Source organism: Catharus ustulatus, chromosome 15 (genome assembly GCF_009819885.2).
Source record: "Catharus ustulatus isolate bCatUst1 chromosome 15, bCatUst1.pri.v2, whole genome shotgun sequence".
Classification (NCBI taxonomy): Eukaryota; Metazoa; Chordata; class Aves; order Passeriformes; family Turdidae; genus Catharus; species Catharus ustulatus.
Window position 1 is genome coordinate 9,938,272 of NC_046235.1, and position 24,065 is coordinate 9,962,336.

A 24,065-nucleotide genomic window follows, 5' to 3' on the forward strand; every position below is an offset into this window, starting at 1 on the left:
CTATTTCAAGAAAATGATTTAAGGGGGAAAAAAATTACATATGAATGTACATCTGTCTGGAGAGTCCGGGATCTGACTCATCCTGCTGTCACACTGCTGGATGGGACATCCCTCGTATCTCTAGGAAGAAGTTAGCAAATTGAAGAAAAGGAAATAAATAAAGTTAATCTCTTGCCTAGCTAGTAGCTGTATCTCTTTACCAGCTTAGCACTTCTGGGCTTTATATCCATGTAGGAACCCCAGTTGTACTTCTTTTTATGTGTATTGACTTAGTGAAGTGCAAACATGTTAAAAAGTTCACTTTCTCCTTTATACGAGTCTATAAAAAAAGCTCTTAAAACGGAGTCATAGTGTTTCAATGAGACAAATGAACAATCAGCTGAGACCCAACAGTCCTTTCCAATGGATTAGGTGCTTGTGTGAGAAATTTTAAGATGCTAATCAGCCTGGAGAGTTTTCATGCCTCCAGCACTATGTAATGACACAAAATATTGTGATGCCTCCAAGTTATAATGGGATAGGCAAGGGGAATGCAGTAATAGGTATCATTCCTGATATTTGATTCCAGCCAGAGCAAGACTTTCAGAAGTCTCTAGGCAGCAGAGATTTCTTATGCATTTATGGACACTGGAGTAAAACTAAACATATCCACACTAGCCTGGAATTTTTTCTAACAGCTGTTTGGACACAGTAATGTACAAAACTAATTATAAACACATGGACAAGTACATCAGTGTGTGCTTTCTGTGCCTGCCTTTTAGAGGAATCACACATTAACATATTTTCTGAATTTTGCAAATGCACTGCAAAATTGCAGCTCAATAAATGGAACTTTATATATTTGCCTAAACTGATGACACCAGTGTAAAATAAAGATATTTTCCAGTTGGGATTTAGGAAGCTGTAAGACATGACAGAAGTGTTCATAACTAGACATTTCAGCACAAATTTGAGTTCTCATGATGTTGATCCAAAAACAGTTCTCCAGCAAAGCGTGTATCTGTTTAAACACTTACTGTGGAAGGGATCGGTCCCACTGCCAGAGCAGTAAAATGCACATTTGCTGTGATAGCATAGAAGTGGGTCACAGTTTACCAGGAGGAATCACTTACAGTATAGAGCTGCTAGACTTTATTTCTGTACATTTGGAATTTTTGAGTTATGTCCTGTCACAGCTGCAGGCATGCAAGTGCTGTGTTTATATTCTGTGTTAGCCATTGAGAAAATAAAGAAGGAAAAAAGAGGGTATTTCCTCAGCATGAGGGTGGTGAAGCCCTGACACAGGGTGCCCAGAAAAGCTGTAGCTGCCCCATTCCTGGAAGTGTTCAAAGGCCAGGTTGAAGGAGGTTTGGAGCAACCTGGTCTGGTGGAAGGTGTCCCCGCCCATGGCAGGATGTGGAATGGGATATCTTCAAGTTCCTTTCTAACCCAAACCATTCTATGATTTATTTATTTCTAGGTGTGGTATTGTTTTGGGAGATAAAGAGTAAAACTGAGGCATTTCAAAACAGCCCTCAGCATGGCTGGCTATCTACAGGCTTCACTTAGCATTAAAGGATGCACCTGAGTTGGGGTTGAAATAGTTAAATAATAACACAGGGTTGGGAAATCAGCTTTCTGCCTGGCACAACTGCTTCAGGAATCCTGCCAGGAGCCAGTAGCTGAAAGCCTCACTAAAACCAACAGGACAACACTATTAAATTTCTGGAGTCTTAAATGATTTGTGGTTTGTCAGGGTGACACGCTTGTGGTCTTCATGGAAGTGCAACCTGAGAGACATCCCTGCTATTTACAGAAATGTGTAAGCCATGGAGCTTGTGTTTGTGTTGACATTACAAGAACAAAATTTTATCTGCATAATTACAAAGTTTTATTCTGATAGGGTTTCTTATTTAAGCCTGTTACATGCTCCAGCAAAGCAGAAAATCCCTTCCTGAGCACCGTTAATAATGGAGCATTAAGAATACACTGTTTTCTTTTCTTGCTTTATGCATCTATTTATTTTTAAAACAAATGTTTTCTGATGCTTTCTATGATTTCTTTCCTGGGTGCTGTAGGGAGCATTTTTCTGGAGCTAGCTACAAGAAGGAATATCTGTACAGCCACATCTGGTAATACTCCTGTGCCTTACTGGGACCAGCCCTTTCCCTCCACAGTCTGCAGCAGGGCCTGGGATAAGGAATTTAGATGGCCAAGGTTCATCAGCTCTGAGGAAAATGCATGGCCCAGGAGAGGCTGAAAACGTTAATGGATTTCTTTCTGTAAAAATTAAACTGAACTTCATTTTGCAAAAAGTCATGATATTGAGTGGTGGGCTTGGCAGTGTTAGGTTAATGGTTAGACTTGATCATATATTTTTTCAAACTTAAAAGATTCTGTGGTTCTATATGATGCCGGAGGACTAAAATATCTCTAATTTTTTTCCCCCTAGCAATCTTATTAGCAGAATTCAGTGGAGTGAACATGCCCTCAGAGATGCCCCAAGCATGAACTCATACCTGGGCAGTATCACCTTCAGGATGGAGGGCACTGGGAATCCTCCTTGGAGACTGTGGGGGCTTTTCAGGACTTGCTGTTATGCAGGGTCCTTGTAGCTGTTGAGGAGTGGTGTCTCAGGAGGCCACACCAGCCATTTCTGACGGGCTCAGCCACCTGAGCTTGCTAAGCCAGCCCTGTCCTCTCCAGACCTGGGGAATGCAGGGGCATCATCATCCTATTCAGTCTTGTGATGGGTTTGGGAAATATTAAATAATGTTCTTTGAAGTGAAAAGGGAAGGAAAGGAGTGGGAATCCCACAAAGAGAAGCAGGTGAGAAGGAAGGGAGGAGGGAAAGGCAGATAGGGTAACTCCTGGCAACTGAGCCTTTCTGGGGGCAGCTCCACTCCCTGGGCAGAATCTGCTCCTTTCACTGGTCCTGCTTGTGCACAACAGGACAAACAGCCAATGATGTTAAATAAAAGGCCACTATCAATCAGTGAACAAGGCAGCCCTCCAAGGAAACTGGTTTTCTATAAGGATTTCCATACAGCAGCATCCTGCTGTGGGAGGATGGCTTAGCAGGATAATCCAGACTAACTCCAGGCAGTTTCCTGCAGTGGTCCATGGATGTATCGCCCAGTGATGTGGGAAATAAGCTGGTCTGGTCAGTTTAGTTAAGGCACAGCAGTAAATTAAACAGTGCTAAAAGAAAGCAGGATTGACCCCTTTCCTGGGCACTTGCAGGACTGGAAGTGTAACACCAGTGTTAGTGGCTTTATTACAGGCATGTGCATGCTTGGATTCCAGGCCAGTGCCTACACTGAGCAAACATTTGTTTGGATGGGAGGAGGGAAAACATCTATTTTCTTGTGACAGTACAAAGGATGACTAATTACACCAGGAACAGCTGCAGTGCACTTGAAATTATAGAAGATCAGCTGATCCCTACCGTGCTTCCCCAGCCAACTGGCAACACCTGAGCCCTGCCAGGTAAAAACCAGGCTCTGTGCTTTGTCCAAGTCATTAGCGCTCCACTTGGAGAGAAGTGAGCAAGGAACAAGCTTTGCTTCACTGCTTAATGTTGCTCAAAAAGAAGAAAAATACCTGGAATAAATATTTCAGTCCAAAGTAATATTTACTTGGGTGCTTAAAACTTTGTAAAATGCCCTGAAGGTCATAAGACATTCATCCTGCTGAGTATTTCTCTTTAAGAAGGTGCTTGTAAGTACTACTGGAACACGTGTGTGATGAGGGGTTGCCATGGCAAACAGGTTTTGGCACTATTTAAGAGAGGGTTTTATTGCACAGCAGAATAAATAAGCATATTAAAGCCACATACTGTAACTTGTTGGCACATACATTAATGCTCCCAAGGGCTGCAATAACTTAAGCACTCTCCCTTTAAACATTTTTCAGTATTTTTTCTTTTTTATTGACTACCATGCATTTAGTATTAGACTAGGAATGTCCCATTTCCACCCTCTTTTGAAGTGAGTAATTGAGGCAAAAAAGGAGGACTGTCTAATAAATCATAAAGGGGCATTGTGCACAGACAAGAGGGGCAATTTTCCCATTCCTAACATACATGAGGCTAAGCCAGTGTGAGACCTGTCTCTGTGCTAAATCCTGACTTGCTCTCTCTAGACATAGGAATAGATTGGTATGTTCATATTTCTGATGGAACCTGAATAATCAGCAATAGTTTCACACAGTTTTCTGCAGTTTCTGTTGCTCTGTTGTGCCAACCCAGTCTTCTCCCACATCACAGCAGCAAACTCATTACTTGGGCTTTACTCATTTTTTGAACCACCTGCTCTGTTTCCAGTTTGGCTCCCAGTTCACATTAGTGCATCCCAGTGTTGAGGAAGTGCTGCAGGGAGGCAAGAGGCAAATCTGTGCCTGTGAGACGGCTCAGGTTTGTGGTGTTCTTAAAGGTGAACATAAATTACATTTATAATGAAAGTTCTGGTTTAAGAAGGGTTATTAGTGTATTAGTCCGGGTTTTATTAGCTCGGAGGTTTCACAGCCACGTGGGAGGTGTGACATTGGCTCCCTCTTCCGTGGGAACCCGTAACTTTTCTGGGCTGGAGAACTTTGAAGCCGCCAAAGGCAGAGAGGCGGGGCACGGCTCTCTCCTCCCCCGGGAGGGAAGGATGGCCAGCATTCAGCAGGGGCTGCTGGTAACTGTGCTTGTTTAAACCTGGGAGCTTGGCGAGTGTGATGGACCCATTGGAGAAATGGTTTATTGGGGAAGAGGGACAGAAGCTACATCTCACTCTAAAAGGAGAGCACAGGCAGTGCTGAACCCCATTATAGCCAGAGGAAAAAAATCTGGATTACATATTCCCTATAGTTTTAGGATGAAAGCTGTAACATCTTTTACTCTTAGAACCTTTTTTTGCCTCCTGCCTCATCACCAAAATTACTTCACACCCTTCAGTAAGGGTAATCATCACAGTAAGACTTCATCAGAGCTACTTGTTTCTCCAGGCCAGGCTGGATGGGGCTCTGAACAAGGTGAAGGGTGTCCCTGCCCATGGCAGGGGGTTGGAACCAGGTGATCTTCCAGGTCCCTTCCAACCCAAACCATTCTGTGATTCTCTTCTATGATTCTAAACTTTCCTGTACACTCACCAATCACTGAAGCATGCTTGAGCCTCAGGAAACAGGGGAGGAAAATAGAGAGTTCATTATTTTATGAAAGGTACATGTTTGTAATATTGCATACTGATGGGTTCATTATGAATTCCAATTTGCTGAATAGGAGGATTCCTGCGAGAGGGACGTTGCACGGAGAAAGAAGAAAGGCAAAGGGAGGGAGGTGATTTTTATGCCTGTAAAGGTGTCTCCTGGGCATAACCATAGTGAAAGATGTACCATTTCCTTCTAGCTGTTTGGATTTGTTTGCAATTAAAGTCTAGTAGAGCTGTCAGGGGCTGTTGACAAATATATTATAACCAACTTAGGTTAAGTGAGTTACTTAAAATTAATCCATCCCTGCACAACACTCTGTTTCACTTCACAGGAATGTGCCAGGAGGAATGAGTACAATCCTGACCATGTTGGGAGAACTTCCTCAAGGTGGAAATTTGCAAATAGGCCTACTGTAGTATGTAATGAGAAGCTGCAGGGCTTTCAATTATCCCACATAGTCTGTCTCTCTGCAACTTGACTGACAGCTAATTATGCTGGTGCCATTTTTTGGCAGTGGAATTTAATCTCCCAGATGGAAAGCAAATCAATCTGCCCATTGCTGCAGCTGAGGCATACTTTGGCTCAACTTTAATTTATTCTCCTAAGCCTAAGAAGGTTAGTCATTTCAAGGTACAAAAATATCAAATTTCTTCCGCTAACCAGGCTGGTGAAAAAGTGGGGAAGAGTTGGGATTTTATGGGCTGCACTGTGAAACATCATCACTCCTTCCTTTGTATTAGGAAACAGCAGTATCATCTGCCCTTGATTCCTGGTCGTGGAATCTAACAAGGATGTAGCATTTATGAGCAGGTTCCTTGTGATAATGGTTAAACATGAATTGTGAAGGCATTAAGTGGGATTCTACAGAGGAGTGAACTAAATCTCTGAAGAACTTGACACAAAAAGGAATCGGTGGCAATTTTCAAGCACTTTAGCCAGTATGCAATAGCCTGGTTCCCTTTGGGTTTCATGCCAGGGATATAAATACAATCCTCCTACTTACCTGCACTCTTCAGGCCTATCAATTATGTTGCTCCCTCCAAGTTGCTGTTACAACTTGAGGTATTACCGTCCTCTGTAAAACCAGTACAGAGCAGAGTATGTGACTGGTTAACACAGGCTACAGCCCTCATCTCTGAGGAGCCAGCACCTGCAGCTCCTGTCAATGCTGTTTCTCAGACTAGAAACCCCCATTTTAGCTGGGATCAAGGGGAAGGGAGCTCACAAAAACTTGGTGCTAATGAATGATGGAAACCTGGAGCCTTATTTTTCTGTAAACTTTTGCCTCTCTGGTGGTTTCAGTCTGAGTACGGTTCTGATGTCTTGTCTTGTGTTAGTATTTTCCCTTTTGGAGTGCTTTTTCTGAATTTTCTGTAGGTGTTTTAGGCCAGGCTGAGCTGGGGTCTGAGCAACCTGGTCTAGTGCAAAGTGTCCCTGCCCAAGGCAGGGAGCTGGAAAGAGATGATCTTTAGGGTCCCTCTGACCCAGACCATCCTATGACTCTGATTCTACTCTGGTTTTTGGAGAGTTTCTAAAAATAGGAAGGTTCCTGATTCACCTTCTTTTTGAAAAAAGCATTTCTAAAAGTGTTTTGCTCACACCTAATTACTCCAGTTCAGTCTTCCTCACATTTTTACAAAATATCACTTCAGTGACTCTTCCTTAGTACATTTGGTGGCTGATGGATTACACACTCTCCTATCTAGCTATTAACACCTACCTTTTTGTATTTCGTATTATCCTTATGATTATGTTGGTACTGCTCCCAATGGACCCTTGAATTGCATTTCCCAATTGTGATAAAATCTTGTACATGGAAGCATTTTTAGTGGACAAATCTGGAGATATTCTGATGTTGTCACATTGGTGGCTTTGTTAGCCTGCTGCACACTGGGCTTCTCCAATATTATGGTTAAGATGGCTTGAGTTATTTATCTAAAATTATTTTTTTTAAAATCCATCATTCATTAAACAATTACAAGAGTTATTTGTTCTCAACTGTGCTGTTAAATTTAAATACTAATGATAAAATGTAGTGTCAGACCTGTAATCTCTGAGTCAAGCACAGGGAAGCAATGCAGTCCCACCTATTCTTTGCCTAGTTGCTCTAAAATAGGGAGCAGTGGGATCTCCAGGATGCAACAGAGATCAGAAGGGCAAAGTCTCTGCCATGTGTCTGTACCTTCTGTCAGGGTAATCTTTGCTTAGCCACCTGACTTCTACTGATGTGAAATGAAAATCCTATTGGCCACAAAATGCTTTTAACTTTTTTACTTTGAAAGTATTGAAAAAGTCAGAGAATGTCTATTTTAACTGCTGTGTTCAGGTAAAAGCAAGAATGAACTTACCAGTAAGAGATGAAGCTGTAAAGGTACCTCACTGATAATTTTCCATGTGTGGTCTTCCCAAAGTGTGACTTTTTGTCAAGTGACTCTTGCATGTTTAGCTCCAACAGGGAAAATGCCACAGAGATTGCCAAAACAATGTCCTGGCCCCAGTGCACATGCTAGCAGGAATTTCTCCTCTTGTTTTCCTTGTAATGAATGTAACCTGGTATGTTACTTTTTAGGTTCTTGAATAGATGCCATAATCTACTCGGGCTGCCCGAGGTCAAGCTTGTTCTGGGATGTCTGGCTCTCCTGCCAGAGTCTGCTGGATATTGGGACCTTGGAGCAGCATTCCTTGGGCTGATGGAAGATGTGGGTAAACATGGATGGCTCTGGACTGTTGGAGGAGGAAGAAGAGGATGCTCTGGTGTTTGTATGGAAAGAGAATATGGCAATGCCCCACAAGACCAGCTCAACACTGGAAATGATTTTGGTTTTTCTTTACAAAAGCACCCTAATCCCAGCAAATAAAATGGCGCGTCAGAGGTGATCACAATGAAGTCAGCCAAGCTACTGATGGAGCCCACTGCTAAAAAAGGAGCTGAGATGATATCAGAAGAAGCAAGTTCATGTGATTTGAATTACAGTTCTGTTTGCTTTAGGATTTTCTAGTTGAAAGACAAAAGTTGGCCCTCCCAACCTGGAGCAGTGTCAGAGAGATCTATTAAACGACACTGGAGGTTATACTTTCAACTACCTAGAAAACATCTTTGGATAAACACTTCTGTTGACATTAAAACTTCCAGAGTTTAAAATAGTGAGATTCAATACAGTATAGTAAATTCTACACTGAAAACAGATCAGGATTCTGTTATCTGAATGCTCAGTGTGATGCACACTATCCTGTGTTAAAAATCCCCTCCTATGCTGAAAAGGCCCATTTCATTCCAAGCTGCTCATAAGTTTTTTGATATTTTTCAATTCTTTTAGTGACATCTAGCGAAACTTGGAGAAAGTGCAAGTTCAGCTGAACTCCAAGGATCAATCCAACTGCAGTAGCGGATGCTTCACAATTAAATGCCCAAAGTACTGCACCTTATTTCATTTACTGTCTCTTAAGCTGCTGTCCAAGGAATGCACAAAATACATTTTGTATTTTAAATTTTAAAGTTTGAGCTCATATTCTGGTCCAAGGAATGCACAAAATACATTTTGGCAATTATAAATTTTAAAGTTTGAGCTCCTATTCTGGTCAAACACTTTATGCATTTGAGGAACAAAAATAATTTACTCTGTTCCTTTTAACTTTGGGTATACATTTACAATAACTTTTATTTTGTATTTGAACTTTGCCTTCTGTTGTTGATTCCACTGCTCCTCTACACTTGAAGGCTCCAAGTATTTCAACTTCTACACAAAACCCCTCAAACTTTTGTAGGAGTTCAAGCTACACATTTTCAATATTTGGTATTCCTCAACTTACTGAAATGTCACATTTGGTCTGCTTGTTGCTCTGGGCCAATCCAGACTGGATGTGAAATACTCTTTCATCAGCAAATGAAGTTTTCAACAGAGATGGAAAACGTATGCCTCCAACCTAAAAATCAGCTAAAAACTTCAAAGGAAGAGCTGCCTGCCTCAGAGCAGCAACCACATCCATAGCTTTTAACAGTGTTAACTTCTTTTTCTCAAAGTACAAACTCAAGTGACTTCCATAAAGGTCTGTGTTGGTATGGATTTCAAAGGACAGAGCCACCACTACAAACAATATGGAAAAAATACGAAGTAGCTTCAAACAGGCCAGTATTAGATGACTGGAAAGAGTTCAAAAAATCTTAGAGGCCTTGCTGGATCTAAAAGGCTTCAATCTCCCAAACTGAATAGACCTAATTAGGGCACATTCTGAACAGGAGGATCTGAAGCAACAACTGGGAAGTGTGAACACTGGAAAAATCCCAGCTGTGAGTGTCACTGAGGACACTCACATACAGCCAGCACAGGGAAGATGCCCAACATATCCAAACGAGCTTCCAGGTTACGGATTCTGATCTGCTCTCATCCCTCTCACAGCTAACTTTTCAGAACTCAAAAATTTAAAGGAAAAATCAATCCAAGTATCCAAGATCAACAGTTCAAACATTTTACTAAATCAATTCACACAGTTTCAAAATTGTAAATATAATTAAGGACAACAGGGTTTCTGTATTTTTTTCCAGAATCATTAAGACAATAAACAAACACAAATTAGGTTTATAGCATCTGTTCTTTTAAAAAATGAAAGGAACGCCACTTGATGTATTGATAAAGCACCACAACACAGTTACAAAATAGGGTTGGCCTGTTTCTTTCACAAGTAAAAGACTACATACTCCTAACAGCTTCCTGCTTCAATTCATACTTCATTAAAATAAAACTATAAAATCTTCTAGATTACACAAACTTCAGACAATGCCTGGTAAAACAGTGCATTAATAGCACTAATGCCAACTATCAGTGCCAACATAAAACAGTTTAGAGAGGAAAAACAAAACAAACAAAAAATTCCAAAACAAAACAACAAAACCCTCACCTTTATTTCCCTAGATGAGCAAAATTTAAAATAAGGGATGCTCTGCCTCACAATGAGTTAAGGATTTGGGGATGCTGATGGGTGGAAGAGGGGCCTGGTACTGTAGCTTTCTAGGCTTAGTTGGCATCTAGTTTGGCCATTTCCTGCACATATATCCCTATACTCTCACTGTCGAAGAGCACGAAGTACACCGTCTTGATTGAAGAGGACATTGTGGACACAAAATAGCTGGAGATGGCTTTCAGGATCAGCTGAGCAGCTGTTTGCTTTGGGAAGCCATTTCTAGAAGGAGAGAGGAAAAAAAAGGAAGAAAATCAAGACTTGCTGAACCAACTTTTGATGGTTTAACCTCCCAGGGAAGGTTCCGGCTTTTCTCCAACACCTCACAGTAAATCAAGCTGCAAAGCCAGTGTTTAGAATCTGAATTAGAAGCTACAAACTTGATGATTTAGGCGAGACTTAAAATGCTCAAACAGAAGGAAAGGATTCCCAAAATATGAATACAGAGTCTACACACACTGATAGGTTGAACCTCATGACACCTGATGGGTCAATTATTCTCATTTAACAGGTAAGTAAACCAAGAGCCTTCTGTGTTCTGGAAAGCAGTATATGTGCTGGAGCTGCAAAATTAAACTGTCCTGAAACCAAAGCAACTGTTAAAGAAAAGTAAAAAGGGACAGATAACTTGATATAGAATATGAAACATGAAAAGACCCAAAGTACAATATGGTCTTAGCACTACTAACAGTAACTAAGCACAGGATATTCCAAGACCTAACCTGACAACCTTTCTTATAAACTTCTTCACATTTTAATCTAGGAATCCTTGTCTGAAAGATTAATCTAATCTTAAAACACGTCAAGCACAAGTAGAATGGTCTGAACAGAGCTATGACCTGAATTTTATGGCCTGAATTTTATAGGTCATGACAAACTCCTGGAATTACACCTGGTAACTGTGTGGAATGTGGCCTGAACTTGCTGTGTTGCTCCTGAAGTACTGCTACTCACCCAGTGGTTTTACCCTGCCCAGTTCTGAGCCCTCCCCCAGCCTCAGTGATGTGCACTCTGTAGTCAGTCTGAAGGGGAGGGGATGGGACGTGATCACTCTCTTAGGAGTAGCACCCAAAAAGAACCTGAAGAAGAGCCTGTTGAACATCACCTGGTTCCTTGACATGCACTTACAGATACCTGGTAGTTAATACTCCCCATTATAAAGTGTGTACTGTTGATACTACAAATACACAGCTTACACAGATGGACAAGTTTCTCAGCATTTCCTGAGCAGCTCAAAGAAGCTGGGCTAAATCCACTTCTGGATCTAACAGGTGAGCATTTCTCAGCACTTTCTCACTGAAGCATCACACTGGTAGTAAAATGCTGTTGAAATCTCCCTCTTATTCTGTGCTGCAACACACTGAACGTTAAGGGCAACTGCCTGTGTCATGGCCAACTTGCAGCATATTGCCTCACCAAAAAACAATCATAGCAATTCTGTGTGACTCCTGCCTGTAATGTGATATTATACATTCTGTCTTGAAGATAATGTTTGTGTTATTTAAAAAATGATGGCATGAAATAGCTTACACTTTTTTTCTTTTCTGCAAATGCGTGATTTTTTTCTTCCATTGAAGAAAAAAAAAAAGGAAAAAGCACTGTGCACAAAGCTCATACTGTTCTAAAGCCAAATGAGCTGGTCAGGGGTAATCAGCTGTGTGAGAAGTTAATCAGCTGAGAGCAGTTTTGACACAGGAGCTGCTTAGAAGCCAGCAGCCTCCACACCTGAGCACTTGCAGGTTACTTGTGAATGCTGCATCCTGGCATACAGTGAAGAGATCTTCCAGGAGTTTTGCTCTTGAGCTGTCATACAGGGCAGCATTAAAATGCAGACATAAACTGTTTCTGAAGTGTTCTCAGGGGCCTCTGAAGTCACACAACTTCCAAGTGCTCTGGCAGAGTGGCCACACCAGGGCACATGAAAGAAGAGTGGCCTGGTAAAAGGAAGGCACAGTGCCAGGCAAGCTAGTAATAATCCATTGGTCAGGACACCTCTCCCAAAAGAAACAAAAGACAGAAAAATTAGCAGGAAGGTGCTGGCCTGATGGCCATGTACGGGCTGCAACAAAAAGAAGTCTTATGTATTGATCTATAGGTCTGAGTTAAATTCTTGAGAAAAGGCAATTTGGGATTCATCCAAATCAGTGTCAATTCAGATCTGAAGTCTGAGCCTCAGAATGAAATCCCTTCTCAGAGGATGATTTCGTGTTCAATCCCTAACTCTCCTTTCCTTTTTCCCCTGCTGGTCCTACCAGACTGAACTTCAGGCTACCTCTGAACAGCACCCAAGTTGTGCTTTCCATAAGTTGGCTGTAGCTGAGCATCTGGCCCAATGAATGCTACAAGTATGCTATTTTAATTCCCCTCGTGATTTATTTGAACTGGCCTCATGTAATCCCATTCCTCAACTATAAAAGAGAATGAAACTGTTTATGTGGGTTTATTGGGTGATGTCTGCTTGACAGATGCCTGTACTAGAACAGCTGCATACATGTGGTGTCTTTGGCATTTGCTATCTTTTAAAGCTTTACTTTTTTTCTTTTTTAAATTCTTTTGACTTCATAAAAACAAGTAGAGAGTATTGTAAGAATATTTTATGTTGTCTCCAAAATTAACTTATGCTTGAGTATCTCTAATTAAGGGGAAAAAAAGGAAAAATACATAACCTCATAGATTACCAAAGGCCTTTTGATTCCTCTCCATCTTTTAAAAGCATCACTTCAACTGGCTCAAGTAAGAATGACATGTATATGCTGAGTGGAGAACCTGCCCCAGATCCTGCCTGTCAGTAATCAGATTTCAGAACAGAATGTGAATCCTGAGGATTGTCCAAGGCTTCATCATCTTACAGTACCAATCACCTACTTCACAGTAAGGGCTGGGAATGGTTCTTTGCTGGGAGCTATCCAGAAAAGACAGGGCTGTGTGGAAGATATTCAACATGGTCCCACTTTTACATAACCAATTCCACAGTCACTCTGCACTCTCCATATTGGGGGAAAATTCCCCATAGTGGGGGAATACTTTCTCTCAGAGAGTGAGTGAGAGCTTCTCTTTGTACTGAACAGCCTGTGACTCTGTCAGCTAATCCAACAGGTTATTGTGAACCCTCTGTTCTATTTCTCTATTGTTATGCAAAGTTTTCTCAAGTTATCTGCTTAAAATGACACCTATGCAAATTAACCTTAGCTGGAGATTTGTATGATGCAAGCTGATTAAATTTAGTATCCTAATGAAACTTTTATTTCTTGTCATTCACCCAAAATCTCAAATACTCTTTTCTGCCCTAGGCCACAGAATATGCAAGAATTAATCTAGTGTTGCAACACAGCACAATGGGAAGAATATTCTTGTTATACACCCGCCAACTTCTTTCACGGCAAATTCAAGAGGGTCAGTTGTTCAGGGTTAAGAGATACAACTGTGTAATTCAGCCTAGATTTGGCCCTTGTTTTTCCTACTGAGCCATCAATGAGGGCCAGGTGTTCCCAACCTCCCTCTGCACCCCAATCCAGGAGCCTCAGACTAAAGGTGCAGTCAGTCTGGACTGAGACTCTTAAGAACATGATCCAGCTTTCAAAGGCACTGAGCGCACTGTACAGAGCCAAAGGACCTGACCTTTAGACTGAGGCTTTCAAAGACCTTGGCAGGGGTTTTTAAGGTCTTTTTTTTTTAAATTAAATAGTCCCATGATGTAAACTGCATGGAATTCAGCTTATGGATTTTGGATGAAAGCTTGAAGTGACTCTGCAAATCCTGAGAATCAGAGCACTTCAGGTTTGCTGCTTAAACAAACACTAAGCCATGTCTTCTGGCCATCGTAAGACAGTAAGTTTCATTACGCAAAAGTTTCATCAGGCAAAATAGACCCCTTTTCTTCATGTTCTTTTCCACATTTCCAATTTATATGAATGAATTGATAGTCTGAAAGAAGTCTTTTAATAGTCTCTTGAAAGTTCATTTTATATTCTTTATCCCATTTGCATGCTTTTAAGATTTGCAGGCATCACTGAGATCTGCCAACACTAAACTAATACTCAGGAAAACACTGCAGGCTCCATGCACTACCTGAACAAACCTAGAACAGACTCTTAGGGAACCGATTTAAACAAGGAAGAAAAAAAGTCAGCATTGTAGCAATGTGTTTTGTACATGGGAAGGGACTGGAACATCAGATGGCACTTAAAGAATGTGACCTATTTGGCATAAGGTTTGCCTGACAGCCTTACCTGCCACTGCCAATGGAAGGAAACGCGATGGATTTCAGTTTCTTTTCATCAGCCAGAGCCAAGCAGTTCTTCACCGTCTTTTCCAGCAGCTCCTCGCATTTGTCTGAGCCCCAACCTGGGCTATTACAATGGATCACAAATTTTGCAGGCAGTCCATGGCCAGCACTGACAACAGCTAGGAAGAATTGAAAATGAAACATAATTACTTTCCCCTCTTCAGGATTAAAGGAGTGTACATGTGATTAGAATAGCACACAATCAACAGACATTTGTTTAACCCCTGAGAATGTTTTAGATTACAAATCACAGCCTTAAAATATAACATGATTAGAGACTTTGTATTTTCCATTTCCAGCTGCATTTTGCTGTGATAATTTATAAATCATAGCTAGAATCGAGCTTGTTTAAGAGAGAGCAAGAATTCATGGCTGACATCAAAGGAAGCACATTTATACTGAGGACTGGGTAAGGAGAAGGGCAGTATCTATTAGAACCCAAATCCAGACAAGGGATGATCTTGCTTTGGTTGGATTTACTGCAGAGATACAGTAAATACCAGGATGCTGGACAGGCACAAGGGGTTAGACTCCAGTGACCTTCAGCTTCTCCTGCTAAATGTACAGTGTGTTCAGCTGGCTTCTGATCATACCCCAGCCCAAACTGGAGCAGTTCAGAGCTACTAGTGCTCTGCAAACCCCAAGGGGAGGATAGAAAAGAGTTGAATTAAGATTCTGGCTTTCTTTCCAGCTTTGTCTTTGAATAACTATAATGAAGACTTTCTGTGTGATTTCAAGACTTTGGCCCTGGCCTTATTTTAGCTTTTCTGTGTATGGGTCATCCAAGATCACTTGAACAATGCTGGGCTGTTTCTCTCTTTCATCACATTCTTGACAGAGGGGTGGAGAGGATGAATTTACAGATTTGCAGTGCTTGATTCACACTGTTTGTGTACACACTTTGTATGTACAAAGAAATGAAAAAGAATTTTTACCATGCTGATCATCTTTTCACCATATTACCATGGATTATGTGGGGGACTAAGAAGTTGCAGCAGATCCTGCCTACAAACTGCTGAGAGGCAGGGATTCTCCAGATGAGAGGCCTCCTTTTCTGTAGGAGAACACATTCTGGGTTCACCACTTCCCATCACAGAGCAACAACAGACTGTGCTCTGCCTGTCAGAAACCAGGGTAAGAGGATCTCTGTCATTTCTGAACTCACCGGGCTGTGGTTGCAAATAAAGTTTTAACTTCAGTTTGTTACAAAAAAAAAGGTGGAGGAAAGCAAACCACCCTAATCACAAGCTGAGGGAAGAAAAACTATCTGAAATCTCACAAGAGCATATAGTGAGCCTTCCCAGTGAGTCAGCCCCTAAAATATCCCACAAAAGTAGGTGGGATAAAATGGCAGCTTATGTCTTCACAAAACCATAATAAAATACCAGTAAGTTTAAAAAAAATTTTAAAAATCAGTTTTGCAAAGGTGCTTAGAGGTCTGAAATCCTCTATTCCATTCTGGAATGTTCATGAGGCATTTTGCTATTAAAGTAACTCTTTGCACATGATCATCACATATGGATACTATCTCGTGGCTGCTGCAGGAAAGAGAAAATAGACTTTGTCATATGGATCCTGACCAGGGGTTAACCAGAACATTTTGAAGGACAATGGAAGCACATGCATTTATGTTCTTATGGGTTTGCACAGTCCCAACATGTTGAATAGCCTCAGTGTTAGGCAATATTAATTTGTCATAATGTGCAACTAAAATGTTGGCAGATTCAGAATACATCATAAATCCAAGAAAAAATCTATTAAAAGCAGCTGACATATCTCTAGTCAGATGTGAAATGTGGATATCATTTTCATCCTGAAAGAATAAAATACTGTATTGATACACATGACCAACTTTAATATTTCTCAGGGAGTGTTTTCCAGGGTAGTCACTAATTAACTCATTAGGATTCTGATGAGGACAACTGTTCATTACCAAGAGCAGCTGTCCCTTACTTGAAATGCAAATGCACTGAAATGGCACATAAGAAAGAAAGAGGCAACTAGGGACTTATTCTGTGCTAGTCACATTTCAGGTAAGCATTCTGGTTATGGGTAGATTAAAGGGAAGCCCACAGAACTGAGAAATCTGAAAACTGGGTATATGTGGGATTGAAAAATGGATGCATTAGTTCTGCTCTAGAGTCCTCCAACAAGTCCCTAACAGCCAGTTTATCCCAATGCAGTGCAGAGCTACCCTAGAGTAAAACTGCCAAGCAACCCCCAGATCTGAGGGATGCACTAACAGCTGAGAAAAAGAAACTTTTCTTTTCAATCTGCCACCTACTTGGAGTAGTTTGGTCTGGGCAGAAGTTAGTAAAAAGAAAAAAGTGAGTAATTGATTCTGCATATTTTTGCAGAACAAAAATTCCAAGAAAAACTTATTAAAATTTTTAAAAAGCAAGGGAGAAACCCCCAAAGTATTAAGCTCCAGAAGTAAACAGTTGTAATTTTTCCTGTCAGAGCTGAATTCTTACATCTCCCCTTCGGCTGTAGTTAGGATTTGTTTACAAAACTGTGCACACTGTATTTATTTTTATAGCATAAACACAGATGGCAGAATCAGCCTTCTATATGAACAACATGGATCAGCAATTTCACAGATGGTCTAAAATAATATATTGCCATTATCAAACTTTATTACTCACATAGTAGATTTTTCTCTGATATTACATAAATTTTGATAACTAGGCATCAGAAAGTCGTAAGCTTTTATAGTGATGATTTTGGCACTGATTGAACTAAGTACCCAAGCAGATGCTGAACTTTAAGCACATGCTTAAGTTCAGTGAAAGTCGGCAGCATTTCAGCAAAGCAGATGTTCAACAGAGTTGGACTCAAAAATAAGCATCTAATTAATTGCTTTTCTGAACTGTGTCCTTAATGATCAACACTGAGTGTGCATGCCCATACCTGTGAACAGCCTGGCTTTGCTGTAACACTACAGCACTGCCCATTTCCCAGGTGCTTTGGTAAAGGTTACTTAGGATGCAGTGTGTGCAGTTTAACTGTGGAGAATACAAACACACAGCCCTTGGGAGCTGCCTGCAGACAGCAGAGCCCCAGAGCTGCTGCAGGAGGAGCTGGGCTGTGTGAGCCAAGCCCCAAGGGCTGCAGAGCTCTGGGTCAGGGTCCCGAAGCGCAGCCTCACCTCCGGCTATGTCCAACGGCCCGTTCTTTTTGCGGAGCTCAATGACAGCTTCCACAAACTCCTTGCCGCCTTTCTTTTCCAAAGTGCTCCCTGAACAGAGAATTGTTAGTTTACTCCTCTGATCTCAGCAGACATGTGACTCATCATTCGCTTTTGTTACATCACTAGAGTTTTCTGCCCAAATATTTTTTGGGGACTGCAAAGTAAGATCTAAACCTTTTGGGACTTGAGAATTAGCTAGTCATTAAAAACAACAACAACAACAACAGAAAGAACAAGAAGACAACCCTAACAACCCAAAAACCTCACACTGGTATCCCTTGCTAACATTCTTAGACTTGAATTTACTGTCAAAAAACATCTGACATGACATCCCTACCTCCTTCCTTCTCCTGAGCATCTCTTAGTGTGAAATGTTCCAGAAGAATGTGCTAGCTCAACAGTGGTTGAAGGTTCATAATTCCTTCCCCTAGGATTCATTTCCCCTCTTCTCTTACAAATTGTTTTAAAGAGCCATTTGCCACAATAAGAATTTGAAACTCACCTGATCTTGGTCCCTGACCCCAACAGATGGCCCCAGGAATGAAACAGTCTCGTGAGTGCAGCGGGCTGCTTTACTTGGTAACTGCCCAGCTTGTTGAGCCACCTTTAACCAAGAGGAAGAGCCTCAGAAATAAGGAGAATCTCTAAGGAACACATTCCTCCAATTAACTTCTCTAACTACAACTAAGGAGCTGGACAAAGTCATTCTGGGAGGAGAAGAGCTGTGCAGTGTGTCAGGGCAACCAAAAGGTATGCTGTTTACAAAGGCAGTCCATCACTAAATGGTTTAGATCTTATTTTGCAGCTCTAGTTTTAAATATTAATGATAGAAAAAACAGCCCAATAAAGCATTTTCCTAACTACATAGCCATCCCACATAATTTTGCACTGTGCATATTAATTATAAAGGTAGATAAGTAAAAAGCAGTGATATCATAAAGGCTCTGATTTGAGATATTACTTTGAAAACTGATCTCCAAAAATCCAGAACTAGGATCTCTAAAGATCTAGACATTTATTTGGTGACACCCCTTACTTCCACTGACGAAGAAAGAAAAAAAAATGCAATTTCTGATGGAAGTGCACATACTATATGCTCCAGGAAGCAGTCCCTCCTCCAAGATTCAAGTTACTAAATCAGGTTATAGCTCTAGGAACTAAGAAGACTGCTTTTGTTTTGTTTTGCTGAATTTCTTCTGAATGTAGAAGCTAAAAACAATGCATTTGTTTTCCATTCAAAAACTGAATCTGTGACCCTGAGTCTATTTTGTTAGTGGGAGTTTATTGCTTTTGGGGTACAAAAGCTGAGGACAATTACAAAAGCTATGCCTTTTCTTTGGATTTTTTCATAACCAGTTCATAACAGGGTTTGCCAAAAACTGGATTGCAAGGCCCAACTGTGTAGGTCAGAGTGTAATTTGCTCTTTCTGCTCATTTTAAATATAAATACTTCAGCCAAACTCCCAATAATCTTCTGAAACTTGAAATTCCTTATCCTAGTGCAACTGAGTGGGAGGATCACCTTATAAATCTCTTAGAAAAGACACTAATGACTTGTGCTGACTTGTGGCAGCAAGGTGTCCTAGGAGAGTGCTGGGAAAGGAGATCCAGAGCAGCACTGAAATGCTTGGAAGCAGTCTGCCCTTCAAAGGCAACAAATAAAGCACAACACCCTGTGCCCTTTGCTGAGCCCATCCAGCAGATGTGACTGACTCCAGGGTCTTATAAAACCACTCTGACTGAGAAGGAATGGGGAGGGAATGAAACAGTCCTCCATTCTAGCATTCTAGTTATATTCTTGTTGTATATATTTCTATATCATTCCTATTTATATTTATATATATGCCAGTTATATTCCCCATGAGTCTGATCTCTGATCAGTCCTAAAACCCATGACATTCGTAATCCTTAATTTCTCTTGTTTCAAGGGGAAACATAATTAAGCCTTGTGCAGAACTCAGGAACAGCAAAGTTCTATTAAGTAGGTAATTTCTTTGCCATTGCAAAGCTGTTGTACATTTAATGGAATTTAGCCTAGTTTGGTTTAATTCAATCCAGAAGGATCAGCTTTTTCCCTTCTACTGGGAATTAATTTATAATTAAAAGCAATGAACAACCACGTCAGTTTATTCCACTGAGCTCTCTTCTTGCAGATCTGGTACAAAGAAGAGAAAAAGTAATATTTTGTATGAATGAGTGAAATATTCTCCATTTACTCCTCAATTATGCTCTTCTTCTGATTAATAGTGAAGGTTTATATTAAAATAATACTTGACATCTGTGTTGTAAATTAGCTTAATCTGGCAAAGGACAGACTGTATTTAGCCATTCTCCACTACACTAGCAAGTTTCTTTATGGAAGTCTTGCTTCACAGCTTCAAGGTTAGTAGTTTATTTGCTCACAGGCATAAATATGTGTCACTCCCATGAGAACAAGATCATTATCTCATGCTTTCCAAGCAGGCATTGGTATCAGTGTTGAAAACAGTGTTAGCAGAAATTTAGGTTCTAAAATTCTCAGGATAATCCCCCAGTACATTTAAGTTGTTAGGGAAAAAACCAACAAAAAATTAAAAAAAATTTAGATGGGTAAAAGTTAATCATTGGAAGCCAAGCATTTGTGCACTTCTTTCTTACAGCAGTCAGAGGCAACAGGCACCTACACTAAGGAACGAGCAGTCCAGCTTCAAGAGACAATTTTCTTTGCAGGGTAGCAAAGCATTACTTTGTCATAGGGTAGGAGACAGGCACATTGGCTAAATGGGTCTGACAGACTTTGGAAGCACATTCTTCAGGTACAGGCTACAACGACACTCTGCATATTATTTAGCCAGCAAAGTCACAGTGCTTCTGCCCCAACAGGCTGACCAGAGCTACATTTCTCTGCTTGTTACTCAGAAAGCAGCCCTTTCAGAAAAAGCAGGTGGTGCAGGACACATGTCCCTCAAAGTACTGAAAATAAGGCCTCGGGCATGGGGGAAGCCCATTCTCACAGTGATGGTGAGATCAAGACGAGATGCAGAACAGAGTCTAGAATCAGCTGACTTGTTCTTAAGCATTGCCAGCCACTTCTGCATTTAGCCCAAATTCTGATTTGCCTTCTCAAATTACCAAGGCAATTCAATCAAAGTACTCCTACCCTTTTAAAAAATCCTTCAAAATTCTATATGTGAGAGGGGTAAGAGAAGGGCTAGAGAAGAGCTACTCAGGGGACAGTTAAGATGGCTGAATTAAGAGGTCTGTCCTGTTTCCTGTCATTCCTTCTCTCATCTGTGTAGCTCAGGTGACCAATGTGTGTGCAGCACTAGCCTGGGCTTGGGGGCATGAGAACCTTGGAGCAGGGCTAGGAAGGTCACTGGTCTGTAAGGATAATCTTAAGAGTTTGGAAAATACAGACAGGTTAGATCCAGCCCGTGATTCCAGATGTGAACATCTGACATTTGGCATGGACAGGGTGCACTGGAGCTGGTTAGAAATCTAAAGATCAAGACTCAAACCACATTCAAAAAAACAGGCACTTAACATGTCAAACCAACAATGTTGTAATTCATTTTCCTTGGTCATGTGCCTGCATTTAACGCACTGTTCTTGCACTTCAATTTTGGTGGTGCACTCCATTGTTACTTCTGAAAGGCCGATTTGGCAATAAAAACCAAAAAATGCTCACTAGGTTTGTAAATGTTCATTTCTTGTTACGATCAGTCAGGACTGCTGGAAGTGAGAAATGAATGCAAATCTGCATAGCTACAACAAGCTGGTGGCTGCTGATCGACCATGCACACACATACGAACTCCGCAGCACTGAACTTGCCATTACCTACTTCACCACCGGTGTAGAAGTCAGAGTTTGTCGGGTGAACGACAGCATCACTGTCGATCGTGGCAATGTCAGCCTGTACAACTTGCAACTACAACAGGTAAACAGATGTATATCAACCACGTTGGACAGAGACCCAGCACAGGCTCTACATTTACACATGTACCAACGTCCATGTTTTCCTACCTTTACACCTCCAAACCTGGCGCCAAAGGAGTATGCTGAGTTGTGTGTGCAGGTGTGTGTAGAGAAAGGGGTGTAGGGAGCAGGAGGAGGAATATTGAGTATGACATGATCAAATAAATGTTAAAATGACAAGTCAGAGCAATTACATGAGATCATTTCCAAAGTTTTAAAATCAGCTAATGCCCCATTTCACTTTGCAGAAACCTAGAACAACCAGTTCCCCACAGAGCATGACATTAAAATATGGAATCTGTTTAAAAAAGAGAAATTCAGGATCATCAAGCCAAACAAAATAATTAGTTTCTCCATTTCGTCAGCACTAATAAGCTGACAGGAACTGATTTTCATATATAAAACCATTCATCATTTTGTTTCTACAAATGCCAGTTTTCTTCACATGTAGGAAACGATGTATTTGCAGCCAGGGTCGTACACAATTTGCTTTAACAAATACAAATAATTGTTTGTGTAGTTTAAAAGTAAGGCATATTTTTGACTTATGTGCTGGAATGGCTATGACACTTACAGAAATATATGTATTTCAAAAAAGGCTGATATAAAAATTAGTCTTCTTAGACCTTTTCTCTTGTTAAGTTACTTCTCTACATTCCCATAGGAAATGCAGCAGTATTATTGTTGTATTCCATTAAGGAAGTTTCAAAAAGGCAGCAGCAGGTCTACTCAAATAAGAAGGGAACACAGTACATAATACATGAAAGGCAATTTTTGTTTTGCTGAAGAATAAACTTCTGTTAAAAGAAGAATTTTTACAGTTTATTATCAATCTGAAACAAGAGAAAAGCTTTAAAAGTGATTCTTCACCTGTGATAATTCATTCTTGATATAATATCAGTATTTGTTTCCAGCTGAATGTAAAAGTGACAGGGAAGAATTGAATCATAATGGAAACAAATTATTGACTGAACTAAATATTAAATCAAGGTATGGAAGATTTTGGGATAGCTAATTATGTAATAAGCCTTTTCCAAAATTTTTAAGCCTACTCTAAGTATTGAAATAAATCCCCTGAGATTGCAGGTAGAATGGAGAAACTGCTTATTTTGAGAAAAACCTGACAATAAAGTATTTTAGTTCTCAAAGTATCCAAATAAGAAACCACCCAAAATAGCTAACAGTCACATACGATCATTATGGAAAAGAATTTGAAATTTTTGAACTGAAATCAGCTTGAAGATCAGCAATAGCTGCAAGGATTCAGAATTGGTCAAAAAGTATTTTGAATATAGTTCTTCAACAAAGCAGGACCTGCAAGATTTGAATTTCTCTTCTGATTAGAAGTATGAAGCCCTAGGCTGTAAATTCTGGGTTCCATAATTTCCATGTGACCGTTAGTTGTGTCAACCCATGCCCCATTTACCTAGGTCATCTTTAAGGTCAATGTCAGCATTGGTAGGATTGATAATGGCCTCCACCTCGAAGCCGGCTAAATTACTGATTTCACTGTGAATAAGGTTCAGCTGAAAAGAAAAGCATGAGGTGGGAAATAACAGGACAGCTGGGAAATCACAGAGAAGCTGCAGAAAAGTGAGCTATGCAACACAGATGGAGATAGCATCACTGCAAACAAATATGCAAAATAAAAGGCAGGTCATAAAGGGTTATTAGCTGAAAAAAATTCAAACACAAGACTCAAACATTGTTCATACTGGGAGAACTTGAATGTACCTACTAGTAAGCTCTATTTTGGTTTTATGCTGATCACTATTTGGGATTCTTATTATTATCCAGTATCTAAATGGGACTTACAAGAAGTCTGGATAGGGACTTTTCATGAGGACATGGAGTGACAGGAAAAGTGGAAATGGCATTAAACTGAAGGAGGGGAAGTTAGGATTAGATATTAGGAAGAAATTCTTCCCTGTGAGAGTGGTGAGGCCCTGGCACAGGCTGCCCTGAGAAGCTGTGGCTATCTCATCCCTGGAAGTGTTTAAGACCAGGTTGGATGGGGCTTGGAGCAAACTATTCTGGTGGAATGTATCCCTGCCATGGCAGTGGGTTGGACTGAGAAGAGCTTTAAGGTCCCATCCAAACTATTCTGTGATTCTAATTTTGGCATTAAATGGGGGTATTTGTTTCTTCCCCAAGTATTGATGAAGGACACCCTAAGCATCCCTTAAGCATCAATTACAGTGATGAGCTGGGAGCATTCTGCACTGAAACAGGATCAAAGCTGCTGCTCCTCCTTCTTTAAGCCAGCAAACACGAGCCTATCTCTAAGAAAGCAGACACTTGTCTCTAGCAATTCCACCATCCCAACAAGGGGATGTGGGTTTTTTTCTTTCCTTATCAGTGGTCACCATATTCTGTATTGCAGCACTTCAGTCCTCATTACAGCTCTGCAGCTTTTGGGAATGTCTGGTGAGGTACTGTAAGCAGGCACATGATATTACATGCTTACTGCTCCTAGTTTTTATTTTGTTTGCTTTACTTCCTTTTGT

At 40.7% G+C, this 24,065-nt stretch overlaps 1 protein-coding gene across 4 annotated transcripts in view; it reads right to left on the minus strand.

Annotated features, from left to right (window-relative positions):
- Positions 1-9,625: 9,625 nt before the first annotated feature.
- The window catches only part of LOC117003196 (core histone macro-H2A.1), a 42,896-nt gene continuing 28,456 nt past the window's right edge, over positions 9,626-24,065 (minus strand). For 2 of the 4 annotated variants that reach the window (XM_033072916.1, XM_033072915.1), the window contains exons 6-9: positions 22,985-23,084; positions 17,562-17,651; positions 14,358-14,532; positions 9,626-10,350 (exon numbers count right to left, since the gene is read on the minus strand). In XM_033072916.1, coding sequence (XP_032928807.1) covers positions 10,185-10,350; positions 14,358-14,532; positions 17,562-17,651; positions 22,985-23,084 — 531 coding nt within the window. In that variant the 3' untranslated portion in view covers positions 9,626-10,184. Of the gene's footprint in view, positions 10,351-14,357; positions 14,533-17,561; positions 17,652-21,420; positions 21,512-22,984; positions 23,085-24,065 lie in introns of all 4 variants that reach the window. The other 2 variants (XM_033072918.1, XM_033072917.1) reach the window with 1 other exon arrangement.